The 19878-nt window shown below is 39.8% G+C and overlaps 1 protein-coding gene and 1 pseudogene across 3 annotated transcripts in view; both read left to right on the top strand.

Moving 5' to 3' along the window:
• The first annotated feature begins 3 nt into the window (after positions 1-3).
• MOGAT1 (monoacylglycerol O-acyltransferase 1) overlaps positions 4-19878 on the top strand; it is a 121460-nt gene continuing 101585 nt past the window's right edge. For both annotated transcript variants that reach the window (XM_082396824.1, XM_082396823.1), the window contains exons 1-4: positions 4-233; positions 16414-16592; positions 16947-17151; positions 19325-19499. In XM_082396824.1, the coding sequence (XP_082252950.1) occupies positions 140-233; positions 16414-16592; positions 16947-17151; positions 19325-19499 (653 nt within the window). In that variant the 5' untranslated portion in view covers positions 4-139. The remainder of the gene's footprint in view (positions 234-16413; positions 16593-16946; positions 17152-19324; positions 19500-19878) is intronic.
• LOC309630961 (oligosaccharyltransferase complex subunit OSTC pseudogene) lies at positions 247-15888 on the top strand (annotated as a pseudogene). Its single transcript has one exon. The product of its transcript is annotated as an oligosaccharyltransferase complex subunit OSTC pseudogene (transcript).

Genomic DNA, 19878 nt, shown 5'->3' with positions numbered 1-19878 from the left:
CCACTCCGGGGCGGTCGCCGCCTCCTCTGCGCCGGGGTGCCGGGCGCTGGGCCGGCAGGCAGCGTACACCCGGCAAGCGCCGCGGAGCAGCGAGGTCCCAGGCGGCAGCGCTCGGCGCAGTCCTCGCTCCGGCCGGGCCATGAAGGTCGAGTTTGCGCCGCTCAACATCCCGCTGGCGCGGCGGCTGCAGACGGCGGCGGTGCTGCAGTGGGTCCTGTCCTTCCTTCTGCTCGGTAAGGACTCCCGGCCGCGCAAGATCCGGGCGAAACACCGCGGTGCCTGGGGCTCCGTCTCCCCCCTCCCGGACATCACTACTTCCCTTGTCAGCCAGAGCAGGCAGGTCACAGAGGGCATTTGTAGCTAATTTAGGACTCCCCTCTTTGATTCATCTTTCCACGTGAACTTTGTAGCAAGCCACTGATTGCCGACTTTATTTTCCCCTGTGCTGTTTTTCAGACTCGAGGTGTACTTTACCCACAGTAAAAGGCACAGATTTTAACTCGATGAGTTTTGACAAATGTATACATCCAAGTGTAACCACGACCCAATCGAGCTATAGGACATTGCACTTAAGCCCCTCAAAAGTAGATAAACTTGTTTCTTGAATTATCGATTCATAAATGGAAAAACAATGCCCAAGGATTTGAAACCTGATTCCTTCCTTATCCCCACCCTCATAACAAATATCTGTGTTAGCTTTTCCGTGTTTAAGATTTTCCAGATGCAGAAAGGTACCTTGCTGCAAAGAAGACTGCACCACACGTTAGGTTGGGTTGGATGGCCTCTGTCTGTAAATAATTCGACCCAGGAGAGTGTGTTCTGGCCAGTTCCCAAGTTACGCTCATATAGAAATGCACAGGAGCCAGTCACTAGATGGGGCAGGGGGCTAATCTGCGAGCTTTTTCTCTGGATGTTTGTTCTGCTCTTGGTGGGGGGGCATGGGGAGAGTCAAGGAAAAGGAGGGGGTATAAGAGGACAGGAATTACTGGGAACTTAAACTCTTCAGAAGGCTAAAGTCATTTGTGTGCTATAAGACCATGGGTTGTACACTGTCCAGGCCACAGTAATAATAAATTCATTCCACTGTAGAGGTTTACAATTTTGAAACCATTTTACATTTTGAATGCCTGGATCAGTGGTTCTCAACCCTGGCTGCACATTAAGATCACTGGAGGAATTTCTAAAAAATAAGATACCCAGGCTCTATCCCTAGAATTTTGAATTCATTTGTTTCAGAATGGAACCTGCACATCGTGATTTTTTTTTTTTTTTAATAAACTCTCCAAGTACAGCTAGAGTTTACTAAAAAAGGACATTCAAATAATTAACTCATTTAGTCCTCCTAGGCCAAACTGTTGAGACAGCATTGCACTTTGTTTTGCTCTAGGCCAAAGTACCATTGAGGTAACAACTACACTTATCTAGGGCTTCGTGTGTGTCAGGTACTGTTCTGCCAGCTGCAGCTTGGCACTTGCCATCTACCTCTACAGTTCTAAGCACCATACACTATTAACCATGTAATCTTCACAACAGCCCTATGAGGTATGGACTGTGTCTTCCTGCGCTCATTGTACAGATGAGGGAACTAAGAGGTGAAGTGAACTGTTCAAGGTCACACAGTTAGTAGGAGGTGCAGGAGCTACGTGCAAACCCAAATATTCTACCCAGAGTTCCTGCTTTAACCACTGCGCTGTCCAATTTAATGCCTTGAACCTGGAGGCTGACTTTCTTGCTCATCAGCCAGCACATCTCTGATAGCCCACTGTCCTTTCCCTCTATGGCCCTTATCATTGCTTGTATTTGTGTATGTCTGTGGTTACTTGAGAAAGGTCTCTATTGCCATCTGTAGGAGAGCAGAATTTGCCATCCCAGAATATGTCTCTTTGGTATATTAATTATTTTAAGCTGGTTATTTTCTAAGAAGCAGCAGACATGGGAAAAACTCTGAAAACCTAGTGGGAGTTACCCTTTTGTAAGAAACATTTACATTTATAAGGGAAATCTCTATTTGTAAGGGTGTCTCCCTTGCGGTACCAGGAAGAGGATGATGACCAAATCTCTAGAAACCTACCAATGAAGAAGGCAGGGACTTAAATTTGCATAAAACCTTACCCTTCCTGACTGTGCTTTTCCTGATAACCTCCCATAACTGACTCAACCCACCTTCAATATCCTTTTTTGTCTTTAGCTGAGGATGGTATTTAAGGGGAGGGTTTTGGCCATTTTGGCAAGTTACTCAGTTTTCCTGGGTCTCCCCCAGGCATACATATTATTAAAATTTTGTTTGATTTTCTCCCATTAATCTGTCTCATGTCAATTTAATTCTTAGATCAGCCAGAGGAACATAGGAGGGTAGAGGAAAATTTCTTCCTCCCTGATACATCCTAGTTCACAAGCTCAGTGAGGGAGTACCCAGCACGTGCCTGGCCCATGGAAGGCACACAATAAGTACTGGATGAATGTCTTCACTCTGTTACCCAAAAGGGAAGTGGTCCACCCCACATGTCCCTATTTGTATCAACTCTTGTATGTAAATCCCCACAGCGACCTTAGAGGTAGGGGCTAACCCCTGTACTCATTTTCCAAAGATAGAGCTTGGAGGTGTAGTAACTGCTCAAGGTCACAAGGTGGGTGGTAGAGCCTTATGTGTCACATATGAATGGACTAATGACTTAGACATGGCCCACCAGTCCTAATTTGAATCAAACTACAGTGGCTTGACAGACAATTCATTTAAATGCTCTTATTGCATGCATTTGACACTTGTGTTATTTTGTATTATCATATATTTTGGAAATTTTATTATGAAAAATTCCAAACATACAGAAAAGTAGAGAAGGGTATAAACTCCCATATACCCATTACTTGGATTTATAATTATTTTAACAATTTGCTATATTAGTTTTACCTATTTTGCAAAAATATTTTAAAGCAAATCACATTGTATTTTAATCCCAAGTACTTTAGTATGCCTATTATAAAATTGTTTTACATAATTATAGTAACATTGTCCCATGTAGCATAATCAACAGTAATTGCTTAAAATCATCTAAACCAAGTCAATATTCATATTTCCTAATATTGAGCCCCAAATACACTTTTATGTGTGACTTACTTGAATCAGGATCCAAAAAAGCCCCCTGGGTTGCATTTAGTTTTTAATTTAGAACAGTTTTTCCCCCATTTGTTTTCTTGTCAGTGAAGCATTGAAGAAGCCAGGTTATCTGTCCTGCAAGATGTGTCACCTTCAGGAGTTCTCTGATTGCTATTTTGTATGGTTAACTTGTTCCTCAATTCCCTGTATTTCTTCTAAAATGGAAGTTGGAGCTAAAGGTTTGATTAGATTTAGGTGAAACCTTTTTGCAAGTCCTTTTCCAAGGTGCTGCTGTGTGCTCATGTTGCATTATGTCAGAATGCACATAATGTCTAGCTATCCCATTATTAGTGTCTAAGAGTGGTCAGTGGGTCCAGGTAGGAAGAAATGTGAGGGGTGGTAATTGACATGCTGCAAATAAAAGTTCCCTATTGACCGTTGACCTTTCACCTAGTCTCCATTAATGATCATTGACCAAATTAACTGTTTTATTTGGGACTACAAAATGGTAATTTTCATATTCTATCATTCATTCTTCACATATTAACTAGAATTTATGTCAGGAATAATTTTTCCTCATCATCTAGGGCCATTGATTACCCTACAATTCAATTCTTACAGTAAAGGCAGGATAAACGCTTACCTATTTCTTTCCATTTTAATTATTTTAAAGTAAGGAGTTGATGTAGTATCTCCTTCCAATGGTGATAAGAGAAGTTTTATTAACTATGTATTTTAAAGTCTCTAAATCAAAATCTTGGAATGCATTTTTCTTTCCACCATCAGGAAATGAGTTTAAGCTATTAGCACTTGGGATATATTTAAAAAAAAAAAAAAAAAAAAGCAGAATGTTTCATTTAGTCATGAAATCAAATACTGTTTCCTTGAGATAAATGTTAAGTGCCTGTCTTCCAATCTTATAACAATGTATTATTTTTAGGTGTGCAACATAATGATTTGATATATGTCTATTGCAAAATGATTTCCACAGTAAGTTTAGTTAAAATCCATTACCACACATAGTTACACATTTTTTTCTCTTATGATGAGATCTTTAAGATTTACTCTCAGCAACTTTCAAATATGCAATACAGTATTAACTATAGTCACCATGCTGTACAGTACATGCCTAGGACTTATTTATCTTATAACTGGAAGTTTTTAACATTTTGATCAATTTTACTCATTTTGCCTCCCCCCCAGACCCCCCTGCATACCTCCACCTTTGGCAACCACCAATCTGTTCTCTGTATCTATGAACTTGTTCTTTTGTTTTGTTTGTTTGTCCACACATGTAAGATTATGTATTTGTCCTTCTCTGCCTCACTGATTTCACTTAGCATAAAGCCCTCAAGGTCTATCCATGTTGTCACAGATGGCAGGATTTCCTTTCCACGGCTGAATAATATTCTATTTCATATATGTAGTATATATCACATTTTCTGTATCCATTCATCTGTTGATGGACACTAGTTGTTTCCACATCTTGACTATTGTAAATAACGCTGCCGTGAACATGGCGGGGTGCAGATATCTTTTCCAGATAGTGATTTCATTTCCTTCAGTAAATGCTGGGAAGTGGAATTGCTGGATCACCTATCTTCCAATCTTAATATTCAAGAAACTGAAACATTACTTACTAGCTTGTGTGCTACCAACCTGCTAACTGAAAAGTGGAAAACTGAAAAAGAGAGAGCCAACATTTATTGACCATCTCCTATCTACAACTCCTTGTGGCAGGGATTATTAGGTTTATCTTTTTCGGTGAGAAAACTGAAGCTCAAGAGGTATGTATCTTACCTAAGACCGTGTGGTGAGACTGTGATCTTTTACTGAATGGGTCTATTTATTTACTTATTTATTTAAGCAGCCTTATTGTGACACTGTCAAACCGTTAACTGCACATATTTATTTTATTTTATTTTTTGGCTGTGCTGTGAGGCTTGTGGGATCTTAGTCCCCCGACCAGGGATTGAACAAGGGCCTTTGGCAGTGAAAGCTCAGAGTCCTAACCACTGGACTGTCAGGGAATTCCCACTGCACATATTTAATGTGTACAGTTTAAGTTGTCACATGAACACCCGAAAAAAATATTGCCACAATTAAGGTAGTGAATATAGCCATCATCCGCAAAGGTTTCTCATATCCCTTTTGTAACCCCTCCTTCCCCCATCTACAAGCATCCACTTCTTAATGTGGTTGCTGTCATTCATAATACTGGTTTGCATTTTCTAGTGTTTTATATAAATGGAGACACAGCATATGTACTCTTTTTTTTTTGGTCTGGCTTCTTTCACTGAATATAATTATTTTGAGATTCATTCTTTTGTAGGTGTATTAAGTAGTTCATAGCTTTTTTGTTTCTAAGTGGTATTCTAGTGAGTGAATATATTGCAATTTGTTTGTTCATTCATCTATTGATGAATATTTGGGTTGTAGCTATTATCAATAATACTGCCGTGAACTTCTACCTACAAGTCTTAACGAGTGTATACTTTCTTTTTTTTTTTAATTTATTTATTTTATTTATTTTTATTTTTGGCTGTGTTTTGTCCCCGTTGCTGCATGCGGGCCTCCTCCAGCTGCGGCCAGCGCGGGCTTCTCATTGCGGTGGCCTCTCCTGCCACGGAGCACGGGCTCTAGGCACGTGGGCCACAGTAGTTGTGGCTCGCGGGCTCAGTAGTTACGGCTCGCAGGCTCTAGAGCGCAGGCTCAGTAGTTGTGGCGCACGGGCCCAGTTGCTCCGTGGCATGTGGGCATCTTCCCGGACCAGGGATCGAACCCATGTCCCCTGCATTGGCAGGCGGACCCCCAACCACTGTGCCACCAGGGAAGCCCTATACTTTCTTTATTCTTGGGTAAACCTAGGAATGGAATGGTTGATCATGTTATGGTAGGAGCAGGTTTAACTTTTTAAGAAATTGCCAAACTTTCTTCCCAAGTTGTTGTACCAGTTTACATTCCCACCAGCACCATATGAGAGTTCCAGTTGCTCCATATCCTTGCCATCATTTGATATAGACAGTCCTTTTAATCTTTGCAACTTTAACAGGTGTGTAGTGGTGTCTCTCACTGTAGCTTTTGTTCACATTTCCCTGATGTCTAACGATGTTGAACATCTTTTCATGTGCTTGTTTGCCATTTGTATTTCTTTTTTTAAAAAAATCTTTCTTTTAATTTAGTCTTATTTCATTTTTTTAATATAAATTTACTTGTTTTATTTATTTATTTTTGGCTGTGTTGTGTCTTCGTTGCTGCGCACGGCATTTCTCTAGTTGTGGCGAGTGGGGGCTACTCTTTGTTGTGGTGTGCAGGCTTCTCATTGCGGTGGACTCTCTTGTTGCGGAGCATGGGCTCTAGGCACGCAGGCTTCAGTAGTTGTGGTGTGCGGGCTCTGAAGTTGTGGCTCACGGGCTTAGTTGCTCCACGGCATGTGGGATCTTGCCAGACCAGGACCCGTGTCCCCTGCATTGGCAGGCGGATTCCTAACCACTGTGCCACCAGGGAAGTCCCTGTATGGTTTCTTGGTTGAAGTACCTGTTTAAATCTTTTGCCCATTTTTGATTGGGTTGCTTGCTTTCCTATTATTGAGTTTTGAGACTTTGTGTTCTTCTGGATGTACGTCCTTTATCAGGCATACACTTTGCATAGATTTTTGTCTTCCAGTCTATGGGTTATCTTTTGTGTATCTGAAGAGCAGAAATTTTAAATTTTGGTGAAGTCTAACTTATCCATATTTTCTCTATGGATTGTGTTTTTGGTGTTATATCTAAGAAATCTTTGCTTAAGCTAAGTTCACAAAGATTTTATACGTTTTCTTCAAGTTTTATAGTTTTAGGTTCTACATATAGATCTATGATCCATTTTGGGTTCATTTTTGTATATAGTACAAGGTCCAAGTTCATTTTTTTGGCATATGTTTAATCTAATTGTTGCAGCTCTGTTGTTCAAAAGAAAAAAAAGCTGTTTTTTCTTTACTGCATTGGGCTTGTGCTTTTGTCAGAAATCAGTTGTCCATATATGTGTGGATTTATTTCTGGATTATTCTGTACCATTAATCTGTTTATCTATCTTGATGCCATTACCATGTTGTTTTGATTACTGTGACTTTATAATAATTCATGAAATCAGATAGTGTTAGTTCTCAAGCTTTGTTCTTTTCTTCAGAGTTGTTTTGACTGTTATAGGTTCTTTACATTTTCATATGCATTTCATATGCATGTCAGTTTATACTAAAAAGCCTGCTGGGGTTTTCATTGGAATTGCTTTTTGGTTGAGATTAGTTTATAGTTTAATTTGGAGAAATTTGACGTCAAAAAATGCTGACTCTTCCACTGTTGATTTTATTTATATCAGAAGTTTTCAACTTTAGAGTATATCTAAGAATCACCTGGGGACTTGTTAAAATGCAAATTCCCCAGAGATTTTGATTCTGTAGGTGTCAGGGAGGGCCCTTAAAATTGTTTTCACTTTTTATTTTGCAGTAACTTCAAAAATAATAATTATAAGATTTTTTTTGTAATTTTCTATATTTCTTCATCAAATTCCCCAAATGTTAACATTTTACCATGTTTCCTTTATCTTTCTCTCTCACACATGTATATCATCATCATCATCAAGTGAACTCTTTAAGAGTAAGTTGCAGACATGGTCTCCCTTTATCCCTAAGTACTTCCGCACATATTTCCTAATATATATCTCTTACATAACCACAGTACAATTATCCAAATCAGAAAAATAACAGTGTTTCTGTACTCTGACCTAATCCAGAGGCCCTATTCATATTTCAGCGATTGTCCTGCTGATGTCCTTTATAGCAAAGGAATCCACATGTTGTATGTAGTTACATCTTTTTAGTCTCCCTTCATCTGGAAAATTTTGAGGGAGCACATTTTAACATTCGCTCTAGTGATTCATACTAGATTCCTGGACTTGCATAAACACTACTGTGCCTCTTTTATCGTGGATTATTTCTGTGGTTTTCAGTTTGTAGGTATACAAAGTATTTGTGCTTCTTTTGTCCTTCAGCTTGTAAAGCTTTCTGAAATAGTATGAAAATGGGACTGGTTTCAACTGGATCCTTGTTATAATTTATTTGACTTCATTAGGCAAAGAAATAGGTCCAATAATGAATTCACTTTTAAACAAGAAAAATGCAGATCCTTGTACGGCAATACTTTTTAAAGGCGGTATGGAGCAGACCCACGTATGAGGAATACTAGGCTGAAAAATTCTGCAAAGTGTTCTGAGATTTGTCTTTTAGCCCCATGTTTTTTTTAGCCCTAAGAAACTCTGGGAGGCAAGTTTTCTTAAAGCAGGAATTTTAAAAATTAGAGGAATGTTATACTTACATTCTTATACTCAGCAGATGACACTGATTGATATTTTGAAATACAATGCCTCAGGAATAAAAAGGAAAAGAATGTGACGTGCTAAAGGATTTTGCTTGCCTCTCAGTTGTTTTCTTTCTCCATACTATGTTAAATGGCTAAAATAAGTATAGAAACAGTTTTCCTAGGGGGAAGAATGAAAACTTCTTGGATACAAGTGGAAAGGATACACATACAAGTTAAATATTTTAAATTATTTCTTAATTGGTCACTGGTCACTACTTAATGCAAGTAAGTAACTTCCACTAGTTTTCACAGTGTTTTTCTGGTGGAGTTTGCTCATCAGATTTAATAGAGTCATGTTAAAGATGAGAATATTCTTACATAAGTAGATTTGTTCTGCAGTGTTTAGTTTCTTTTTTTCCCTTTAGTGGAACCATTTTATTTATCTTTTTAAAATAAGTTTTGATTATAAGGTAGTTCATGCTAGTTATTAGAAAAACTGGAAACTGTAGAAGAGCTTTTAGAAGAGACTAGAAAAAAGTCCATATTCCCATCCAGAGAAAACTATTGTAAATGTTTTGGCATATTCCTTTCCTCTTGTTTACCTATTTAAAAAAATTTATTAAAATAATATATGCGCTAGAAAATAAATCAAATAATACATTGGGTTGAGCCATATGAAACTGGTGTTTTTAAAGGTCTCAAGCAGTCAGTGGTGGCTGATAGCTAACATTTATTGAGAGTTTCCTAGATGCCATTGTTACCAAACCGAGGTTCGGCTGCTCGCTGCTCGTAAGCCAGTAATTCAAGAGGCAAGTGTCAGTAGAAAGGAAAGGTGTTTTTGTCAGAAAAGCTGGCAATCTGGGAAGAAGGTGGACTCGTGTCCAGAGACCAACTCTGAAGATTCTGCTCAGCCATGATAGTCTTTAAAAGGAAAAATGGGGGCAGGAAGAAGAATCTCAGTGAATCATCAAGGCAGGAGGTTGGGTTCTCCATTGAGTGCAGACTGGCTGACTCTCTTCAGATGTTATCTTGCCCGTGTGATCTGTCTGCAGGATTGCTTAGGGGGGCTGTTGGCGGTAGAGAGCTAGTCATTTTTTAACTGCTTAATTCTTCATTTTTACTTCTTTTTATCTAGGAAAAGAATCAGCAGGTTGGGCAAAGCATGGTATGCATTCAGGAGAGCATAAGTCAGGAGTTAGTTTCAATTGCTTAGTGATCTCATTCCTATAATTAGGTTCTTGTAAGGTTAGAGGGGAACAGAAATGGGCAAACAGGAAAGGGGCAGAAGAGCTGCTTCCACCATCATACCATCATTGTTTTTGTTTTTGTTTTTGTTTTAAGTATTCTCCTTTTATTTATTTATTTGGCCACACTGCGTGGCTTGCGGGATCGAACTTGAGCCCTCGGCAGTGAAAGCGTGGAGTCCCAACCACTGGACTGCCAGGGAATTCCTGCACCATCATTGTTCTAATGGCTTTCTGTGTGTTATTTTATTTAAGTTTCACTAACCAATTATTTTTCCATATTATAAATAATACTTTATTAAATCGTAAAAAAACTGATAAAGAAGGAAAACTAAAACCTAGAACTTAAAGGAATTTTTCAACTTATATACATCAGGTCTTTGAAGAAATGCCACAGGCAAAGTGTGTTGTTAGGATTCATTTACTTTTCAAATTCTGCTAACATCCATGGAGCATTTGCCATGGGTCAAACACTACAATACATTTTCATTTGTACTCTCTTGTATTTTAAGTATCCAGGTTGAATCCCTTGAAGCCAGAACGGTTGGAGGCAGCAGAGGTAGGAAAAGTCCACGTAAGCACTGAAGGACCTTCCACCACCCAAAAGCTATAGACCTGGCCACCACTCCTTGCCAAAAGTCTTTAGTTCATGAAAAAAGGAAATTTATATCCCTGATTTTGCTGGAACACTTCCTTCTATAAAACTAGGGATACCTGAAGGCAGCTTTGAAGCTAAAAGTGGGTCATTGGATCGATCATTCCCTCTGTATGTATGAGATTGGAGATGAAGACTTTGCTGCAAATGTAGGGCTCTCTGTGAGGTCCCAACTTGTTCCCAGTCAAATAGCAGTGCTTAACTTATTATGCATTATTATCAATTACATGTATAATTCATACATTTCCCCATCTTTTTTTTCTTTATTTTATTTTATTTTTTAAAATATATTTATTTAATTTATTTTTTGGCTGCATTGGGTCTTCGTTCCTGTGCATGGGCTTTCTCTAGTTGCAGCGAGCGGGGGCTACTCTTTGTTTCAGTGCACGGGCTTCTCATTGCGGTGGCTTCTCTTGTTGTGAAGCATGGGCTCTAGGCGTGTGGGCTTCAGTAGTTGTGGCTCATGGGCTCTAGAGCGCAGGCTCAGTAGTTGTGGCACGTTGGCTTAGTAGTTTCGGTGCACGGGCTTAGTTGCTCCTCAGCATGTGGGATCTTCCCAGACCAGGGATCGTACCCGTGTCCCCTGCACTGGCAGGCGGACTCTTAACCACTGCGCCACCAGGGAAGCCCCCACCCCCGTCTTTTAATTTTGGAAATTTAGAAGTATTTAAAGAATAGTTCAGTATACATTCTTTTTACCTAGATTCACCAACTCTTAGGATTTTTCAGTGTTTGTTTTCTCTGTTTCTATAGACACACACCCAGTTTGTTGTTACTGTTGCTTTTGAACCATTTGAAAGTAAGAAATTAAGTTGTAAAAATCATTGCACTTCATTCCTCAATACTGTAGAATGTGTTTCCTGAAAACAAGGAGTTTGTGCATAATTGCAATTCCATTATCACACCCAAGAAATGTATCATTGAAACAATAATCTTATTTAATACATGGCTCATATTCAAATTTCCCTAATTGTCTTCAAATTTTCCTTTAAAACTAGACCTGTTCCTATACTTTTTATTTGTTTTTTCATCTTTTATAACACTGATATTTTTAAAACAGCCCCAGCTAATTATCTTGTAGGATGTCCCCTAGTCTGGACTTGCCTAATTATGTTCTCATGATTAGAGTCAGGTTAGACATTTTTGGCAACAAGGTCACAAAGGTGATGGGGTATATTTCCCACTTGATCGTAAGAAGAGGCAAATGTCATTTTGTCCCTTTACTGATGATGGTAAGCTTAGTGCCGATGCATACACTTTGGCTGAGCCTTTCTGACTTTCAGTACTGTTAAAGGAATGGGGCATTGCTGCACTATTCACAGTAGCCAGAAGGTGGAGACAGCCCACATGTGCATCAACAGATAAACAAATGGATAAACAAGTTGTGATCTATCCATACATGCGAATATTATTCAGCCATAAAAAGGCATGAAGTGCTGATATATGTTACAACATGGCTGAATCTCAAAAACTTGATGGTAAGTGAAAGCCTACAGAAGGTTACATATTGGATCATCGCATTTATATGAAATATCTAGAATAGGTAAATCCATCGAAAAAGAATGCAGATTGGTGCTTGCCAGGGACAGGGGAAAGGGAAATAAGGAGTAACTGTTTAATGGGTACAGAGTTTTATTTCAGAATGATCCAAGTGTTTAGGACCTAGATAAAAGTGGGAGTTGCACAACAATGTCAATGTACTAAATGCAACTGGATTGTTTTCTTTAAAATGGCTAATTTATGTTATGTGAATTTCACCTCAAAAAAAAAAAAATAGCGGGAGGCAGCTTCCTCAATGATGTAGAGAAAGTAGAAATCTATGGCAGTTAAGTGAAAATAGAGTATAAGTGATTGGGGGCTGACTTGTGGTTTCTTATCCAGAATGTACCCAAGTCAAGGAAGCTGAAATTTCGGGGAATTCCCTGGTGGTCCAGTGGTTAGGACTCTGCCCTTCCACTGCAGGGGGCACGGTTCCATCCCCGGTCGGGGGACTAAGATTCCCACACACTGTGATGCAGCCAAAGGAAAAAAAAAAAAAAAGAGCTGTTCCTGGGTGGTGCGTGGGGCTGGCGGCCGACAGCTGCCCCTGCCGCCACCAACATGGAGAGTTTGTACCGAGTCCCGTTCTTAGTGCTGGAATGTCCCAACCTGAAGCTGAAGAAGCCACCCTGGGTGCACATGCTGTCGGCCATGACGATGTACGCTCTGGTGGTGGTGTCTTACTTCCTCATCGCCTGAGGAATCGTTTAGGATGTTACTGTCGAACCTCCAGGTGTCGGCTCCATGACTGAAGAACATGGCCATCAGAGGCCAGTAGCTTTCTTGGCCTACAGAGTAAATGGACAATATATTATGGAAGGACTCCCATCCATCTTCTTGTTTACAATGGGAGGTTTAGGTTTCATAATCCTGGACCGATCCAATGCACCAAACATTCCCAAACTCAATAGATTTCTCCTTCTATTCATTGGATTCGTCTGTGTCCTACTGAGTTTTTTCGTGGCTAGAGTATTCATGAGAATGAAACTGCCGGGCTATCTGATGGGTTAGAATGCCTTTTGAGAAGAAATCGGTGGATACTGAATTTGCTCCTGTTAATGAAGTTTTAAAGGCTGTACCAGTCCTCTGATATGAAATATGGAAAAGGATGAAAAGCAGCAGAAAAGAAACATCTAGTGAAAACATAGGAAGTGTATTATAGCTTGGACTAGAATGTCTTCTTGGTATCAAAGAGACAAGCTTATCAGTATTTTTTCCTGCTGGCCTATACTGACATACCAATGATGTTAAGTGGCATTTTCTTCTTTTTTTTATTTCTTAAAGAAAATATACTTCATTTCTACAACTATAATATTGAATAAAATAATTATTTTTTACAAACCCCTTAACATTTTTTGGAGATGACATTTCTGACCTTCAGAAGTTAGTGTAAAATCAGAAAGTGAGATCCCATAAGCTGAGAACTCTGGACAGATGATCAGCTTTACCTGTGGTGCTTTGCCTTTAAACAGAGTGTGTGACAGTACATCATTTCAGATATGTATGTAAGACTGTTTCCTGAACAATAAGATGTATGAAAGGAGAAGAAATAAATAATTTTTCTAATTAAAAAAAAAAGGCAGCTGAAATTTAGGCCTTCAGTGCAACTTGGTTTATGAATCTAAACAATTTTTTTTAAAGTATCAACATTAGTTTTGAGAGCTGCACAATGTTTTGGAGTAAATTTTTTTAACTTTCTCTTCTATTTGACCTCCAGTTTAGGAGAATCGTGTTACCTTGGATTGCTTAGTGGGATAAAAATAGAAAATAGAGGTGATCTAGTCACCTAGTTTTTGTAGTGTTTTCTGCTTTCAGTCCAATTTAGGATCAAGGGATTAAAAAACTACTTTGGTCCTATTTATGATATGAAATAAATCTTTATGCAAGATTATGTTATTAGAGAAAAGTTGTTAGAAGCCCAAATATTCAAAAACAAGAGAATTTGAATTAGTACTGACAACCAATGGAATGTTGCTCAGTCATTAAAAATAACACTTGTGGAGAGGTTTTAATGCCAAATTTATAATACCAAGCAGCTAAGATGAGATAATCGTAAGTGATCAAATACAGAATAAAAAATATGTGTGATCAACTGTGTTAAAAAAACATAACCTGTTTGATGGAAGAAAAAAAAAAGACGGGAAAATTTAACAGTAGTTTTTGTTGGGTGACAGGAATATGAGTGTTATCTTGTCTGCTTCTACTTTTTGCATTCTCCAAATGTATCCTAGTAAACACAGTTATTATAAAAATGGCTCCCATTTGTCAAGCGCTTGCTCTGTGCCAGGCAGTGTAACATCTCTCTGTTTATTCCCCCAACAGTCCTTGGAGAGTGGTGCTGTTATTAGCCCATTTCACAGGTAAAGGAATCGAGGCTCAAGAAGTAAAAGACCTCACCCCAGGTCAGGAAGCTGGTTGGTGGCACATTCCAACATAAGGAGTCCAATTTCCCACCCATGTCTTAACCACTGTACATGCAAAACACATAATGAATGTTAGAGATATGCAGTGTGTATTCACCTAGAGGAATGTGGTTGGGTGAGTGGACCATTGAATTAGTAGCCGGGGGACTTTGTTTCTGGACCTACTCTTGACTCACTCTGTGATTGAAATTAAGTTAATTTGCTTTTGGTCTTAGTTTCTCCACCTTTATAGTAAAGAAAATAAAACCTTTCATGTGCCTGATTCTTTATGCTTATGAACCTGCTTATGTACTTGTAATAAACACATGTTTATGGTGTTATGACCATTAGCTGGGGATAGTTTGGTTTTCTAAAAAAAGAAAAAAAACGTGCCTGGGTTTAAGGATTAGGCAGATCCAGGTTCAAGTCCTTTGGACACTCAAACTCCCTGAGCCTCAGTTTCCACAACTGCAAAATAGGGACAGAACTCTGTACCGTGAGGGTTGCAAGGAGGAGTAAATAAGGTTGCCTGTTGCCCATGCGAGACAGTTACTACTCAGTACCTATGCCCTCCCTCCCCTGTTCCATCATAGCTCACCTGATCCAGGTTGGGGTAGAGAATAATGAGACCTATTTATGTTTCTTGTAAATGTTTTGCACATTTTAATAAAATAAAATTAATTAACAGGGGTACATTGTCAGCGCACAGACCTGGGTAGAGGGAAGCAGGTAAATCAAAATAGAGTGATCTTGGTAGGAATGAGGGCAGAGGACACTCTTTTGGCCTCACTTCTAGACTCGTGGAAACTTCCAGAATGCAAGAAAACACCCCACTGAACCGTGGAGGGCACATGCTTCCTTAACCTTTCACACCCTTTTAACTTTTAACCCACCCTGGAGAGAGCAAGTCAGTCCTCTGATGGGTTCAATTCAGTATTTGGGTTAAATCTATACTGGGAAATTTGTTGATTTATATATTTCTAGAAATATAAACATGTGTTCTGTTTTTGCCAAAAAAAAAAAAAAAAAAACCCAAATCTATACCTACATCTATAACTATAAAACAATAATAGCTCAAGGTGCTCTTACTCAGATACCATGATGGATCGTTTGGGGACAAAGCTCTTTTTAATAAAGTTGAGAATGGATAGGAGCTTGGGGGACCAAAGTCAGTACTAGATTCGAGACTGTAGCACATAATAAAGAAGAAAGAGGTAATGGCACTCCTTAAACCAGTAGTAATAGCTGGCATTTGTTGAGCACTTACTCTGTGCCACGCTTTAAGTCTTTGTGCTCCTCCCCATTGATATATTTTTCTTTTCATAAATAGTTTTTAGTATAACACATAGCACAGACATAAAAAGAAAATGTCTAGCTTAGCTTAATGTATTACTTTAAGGCAAATATTCTTGTCCCTACTGCCCAGGTCAAGTTTTATCAATTCCTGCTTCATCTATTTGAAGCTATATCATTAGGTGCTCAAACCATTAGGATTGCTCTGTCATTATGAAATGTCAAGAGAAGTGGTAGGTGAGCTAAGGCGTAGAGTCACTCCTGTGCCATTTCTATCTCTGGCAATAGACTTCCGGGAAATGACGTTTGTCATTGGAATGTGCCCTCTGCTTGGGCACATGCATGACGGCTGCTCCGTCAAGGTGAGCACTTGTAGCAGCAATTCCTCTGCGTTCCTGTCAGCGACGGTTCCTCCACGTGTCACGTCGGGGAGGTGGTGTAGGGCCGTGAGCTTTGAGAATGGACCTTGAATTTAGACAGGTCAGCCACTTACACCTCCGTGTAGCTTGGGCAATTCACTTAACCTCCCTAAGCTGCTATTTTCCCTCTTATAAAAAGAATGTTAGGAGTGCTAGGGCTGCTTCATTGATGCTGTGGCTATATGAGGATTAAATTTAAAAATATTTTTTGGTGGAATCCACAATACAGTACTTGGTATATACTAAACATCCAAGAAATGTTAGGTCATACTGTACCATTGCTGTCTTGTTACGTTACCTCACTTGCACCAAGGTTCAGTTGAACACACTTTGTCTATGTTAGATTCCCCCTACCTTGGGCCAATGATTGTACAGTACAGTGAGCAGATGCTAACTGACCCTGATTCCTGAGGTCTTCCCCTTTCTTACAGCACAGGTGTGCCTTGGAGTCATCGTGTTCCTGATCATATACAACTACTGGTTCCTCTACATCCCTTATTTGACATGGCTTTACTTTGACTGGCAAACCCCAGAGCAAGGAGGCAGGAGATCCGACTGGGTCAGAAGCTGGACCATTTGGAGGTACTTTAAGGACTATTTTCCAATTCATGTGAGTAGAATTGTTTTATATAGTATGGTTTTAAGCTGGGAAAAGAATTCAAATGTGTTTTTATCACATATTTTTCAAGCGTTTCCCTTTTTAGAGGGGGAGAGCCTGCAATTCAGCCCAAGTTACTAAATGGGGTCTAACCTAAATTGACAAAATTTAGAAGGCTGTGTATGAGGGGCTCTGGGTTCAGGAAACAGTTTAAAAATTTGGAAACAGCTCTGCCCCAGGAAATGAAAATGAGTCATGTTCTTCATTTCCTCTTGAACATAAAACTAATTCTGAGTCCTTCTGTTTCTTATTGGAAACTAATCAGGGAACATTTTGTTTTTTTATGTCAATATAAATGCACTGTAGCTCATCAAAACTTGGGATTTGAATCCAAGTCACAACTACATATTTGGGTTTCACCCCCATGGAGTGCTTGTTGCTGGAGCCTTTGGAAACTTTTGTACAAATTATTCAAACTTCAAGGAGCTGTTTCCTGGCCTTACTGCGTATCTTCATGTGCTTCCATTTTGGTTCCGGTGTCCGCTCTTCCGAGAATATCTGATGAGTAGTGGTAAGTGAAGGCAGATCACTGTTTATTTCTCTAGGGTTCTGGGTGGGCAGGACCACATAGAATGTCCCCTCCCAAACCAGCTGGGTTTACAGTTTCTTAGAGTAAAACTCTAAGGAGATGGATTTTGGAGAACTCAGGACACATAAGTGGGGTTTGAATCCGTGAGCCACATGTAGAGATAAGGTTAAAGACAACAGGGACGAAGAAGGAGCCTGTCTTAGTTCAGCTGCTATAAGAGAATACCATAGACTGGGTAGCTTGAACAATAGAAATTTATTTCTCACAGTCTGAAGGCTGGGAAGATCCTGTGTCTGGTGATGGCCCACTTGCTGGTTTGCAGATGGCCATCTTCTCATTGTATCTTCACATGGTGGAAAGAGAGAACATGCTAGCTCTGTTCCTCTTCCTATAAGAACATTAACCCTGTTCCTGGGGGCTCCACTCTCATGACCTAATTACCTCCCAAGGGCCCCACCTCCTAATACCATCCTATTGGGGGTTAGGTTTCAACATATGAATTTTGGAGGAACGTAAACATTTAGTCCCTAACAGCCCTGAGAAATGCAGCATTTAAGCATGGCCTGAAGAAGGGAAGCCTCAGGAGGAAACTGAGAAGTGTCCAGAGGCAAGTGAGGACTGCCAGGTGTCTGGAAATCACGAGGCCCTCTTTCCAGTGGAAGCAATGCCTCCAGCTCTGACTCAGGGCACGCAGAGCAGAATGGCCGTGGCTTTGAACTCAGTGAAAGCTCACACCTATTTGGGTTCAGGTTCTCTACCCTCTAACCTACCCTCCTCTGCCTCTTCTCTTCAGAGAGTCGCTGATCATTCAGAATCCTGTCCTAATTTTATATTCCCCCAGTAATAGGAACCCACAGTAAAATGAGCATGTAATTTCCTTCAGGAGACGAAGGGCCGTGTCTTGATAAAACGAACACATTCTTTTTTTTTTTTTTTAACATACAGGATAGCCCATTCTCAAGGCTCTGACCTTTATTTATTTATTTAATAAAATATTTATTTTTGGCTGCATTGGGTCTTCGTTGCTGTGCACGGGCTTTCTCTAGCTGCGGCGAGCGGGGGCTACTCTTCGTTGTGGTGCGCGGGTTTCTCATTGCAGTGGCCTCTCTTGTACGGAGCACTGGCTCTAGGTGCGTGGACTTCAGTAGTTGTGGCATGCAGGCTCAGTAGTTGTGGCGCACAGGCTTAGTTGCTCCATGGCATGTGGGATCTTCCTGGACCAGGGCTCGAACCCGTGTCCCCTGCATTGGCAGGCGGATTCTTAACCACTGCGCCACCAGGGAAGCCCCACATTCTTTTATGACTAAAAAAAGAAAACGGATAAAATCAAGAATGGAAGGAAACAATAAGACATTAAAAAGTGGTTGTCTCTGAAATATGGGTCACAGGTTGTTTGTGTTTTCATTGTTATTCTTTTCCTCCAAGAGTTCATAGTATTTTCCTCCAAGAGTACGTAGTCCATTTAAAATCTGAAAAGGAGTCTTTAAAGTTATTTTTACATGGGAAAGGCTGATATAAAGACTGAACAATTATGTAACTTATGTCTTAAATACACAATTTACCAAAGTCAAACTAGGCATTTGGGAATCACGCACAGATTTAGCAATTGTTTTAGGTTATTTGTCAGATGTCTGAATTTTTGAAACCATTTACATTATAAATCCATGTCTGAGAAATAAGAATCCATAAAGAATACCTGAAAACAGACCATTGTGTGTTCAAAAGATCCAGGGCAACTTCTTGGAGGTTATACTGTTTGGTTCTGAGCAAGGATCTGCCAGGATAATGATGAAGACTACCACATACAGCTATGCAGATTTGTGCACTGAACAGCTCCAGGGGGCACCTTTTACTTATAATGCAATATGAATGGAATCTGTAGAAATGAGCAGTACACAACCTACCTGAACAAGTGATAGACCTAGTAATAAGCAAGTGACATTTTAAAGACCTAACCCTGTCACCTGCCAGAATGTTAGATCTTATTAATGGAATCTATTACCAAAGATTCGGCTATGAAAAAATTATAAACCTGCAAACTGCTCCAAACGTAAGCAGTCTAGGAAATTCTGTGAAATATTTGCTGGTGCCATAGACTATTATGATAAGAGTGTAAAAGGGCAATTAGTTAACGCCTTTTGTTTTATTCACTAAGGGCCAGTCTCAGTTTCCAGGAGAAGCGTGTGTCACGTGCTCAGCAAGGAAGGAGGTGGAAACATCTCAGTCATCGTGCTTGGGGGTGCAGAGGAATCACTGGATGCCCATCCTGGAAAGTTCACTCTGTTCATCCGCCAGCGGAAGGGATTTGTGAAAATTGCTCTGACCCATGGGTAAGTGGCTTTTCATTTCAGGCACCTGGGTCAGGGAAGTTAACACATTATTAAACGAACACAAAGAAGGAAAGTCATTTTTCTGGCCCTTAAAGACGGAGCTCCTAATCGGCTTCCTAATGAGAGCAGATGTGGATGTTTAGGGGGAATGAAATACAACCTTCCCACTAAGGTAGCTCAATGTCATGGTGTCCAGCCATTCAACTTGTCTATAAGAGGAAAACAAAAAAGCACAAAATTTTATATGCACAGTATAAATTCCCAGCCAAATGAACAAATGAACCATGGCCAAAACCGCAGATGACAAAGGAGCTTCCTGGAACCTTGATTTTCTATAGAATAAAATTCCACAAATCACTAAGACTACTGAGGTACCTCC

Source organism: Balaenoptera borealis, assembly GCF_965194805.1.
Source record: "Balaenoptera borealis genome assembly, chromosome: 6".
Taxonomy (NCBI): domain Eukaryota; kingdom Metazoa; phylum Chordata; class Mammalia; order Artiodactyla; family Balaenopteridae; genus Balaenoptera; species Balaenoptera borealis.
This window is presented reverse-complemented; position numbering and strand designations above follow the sequence as displayed.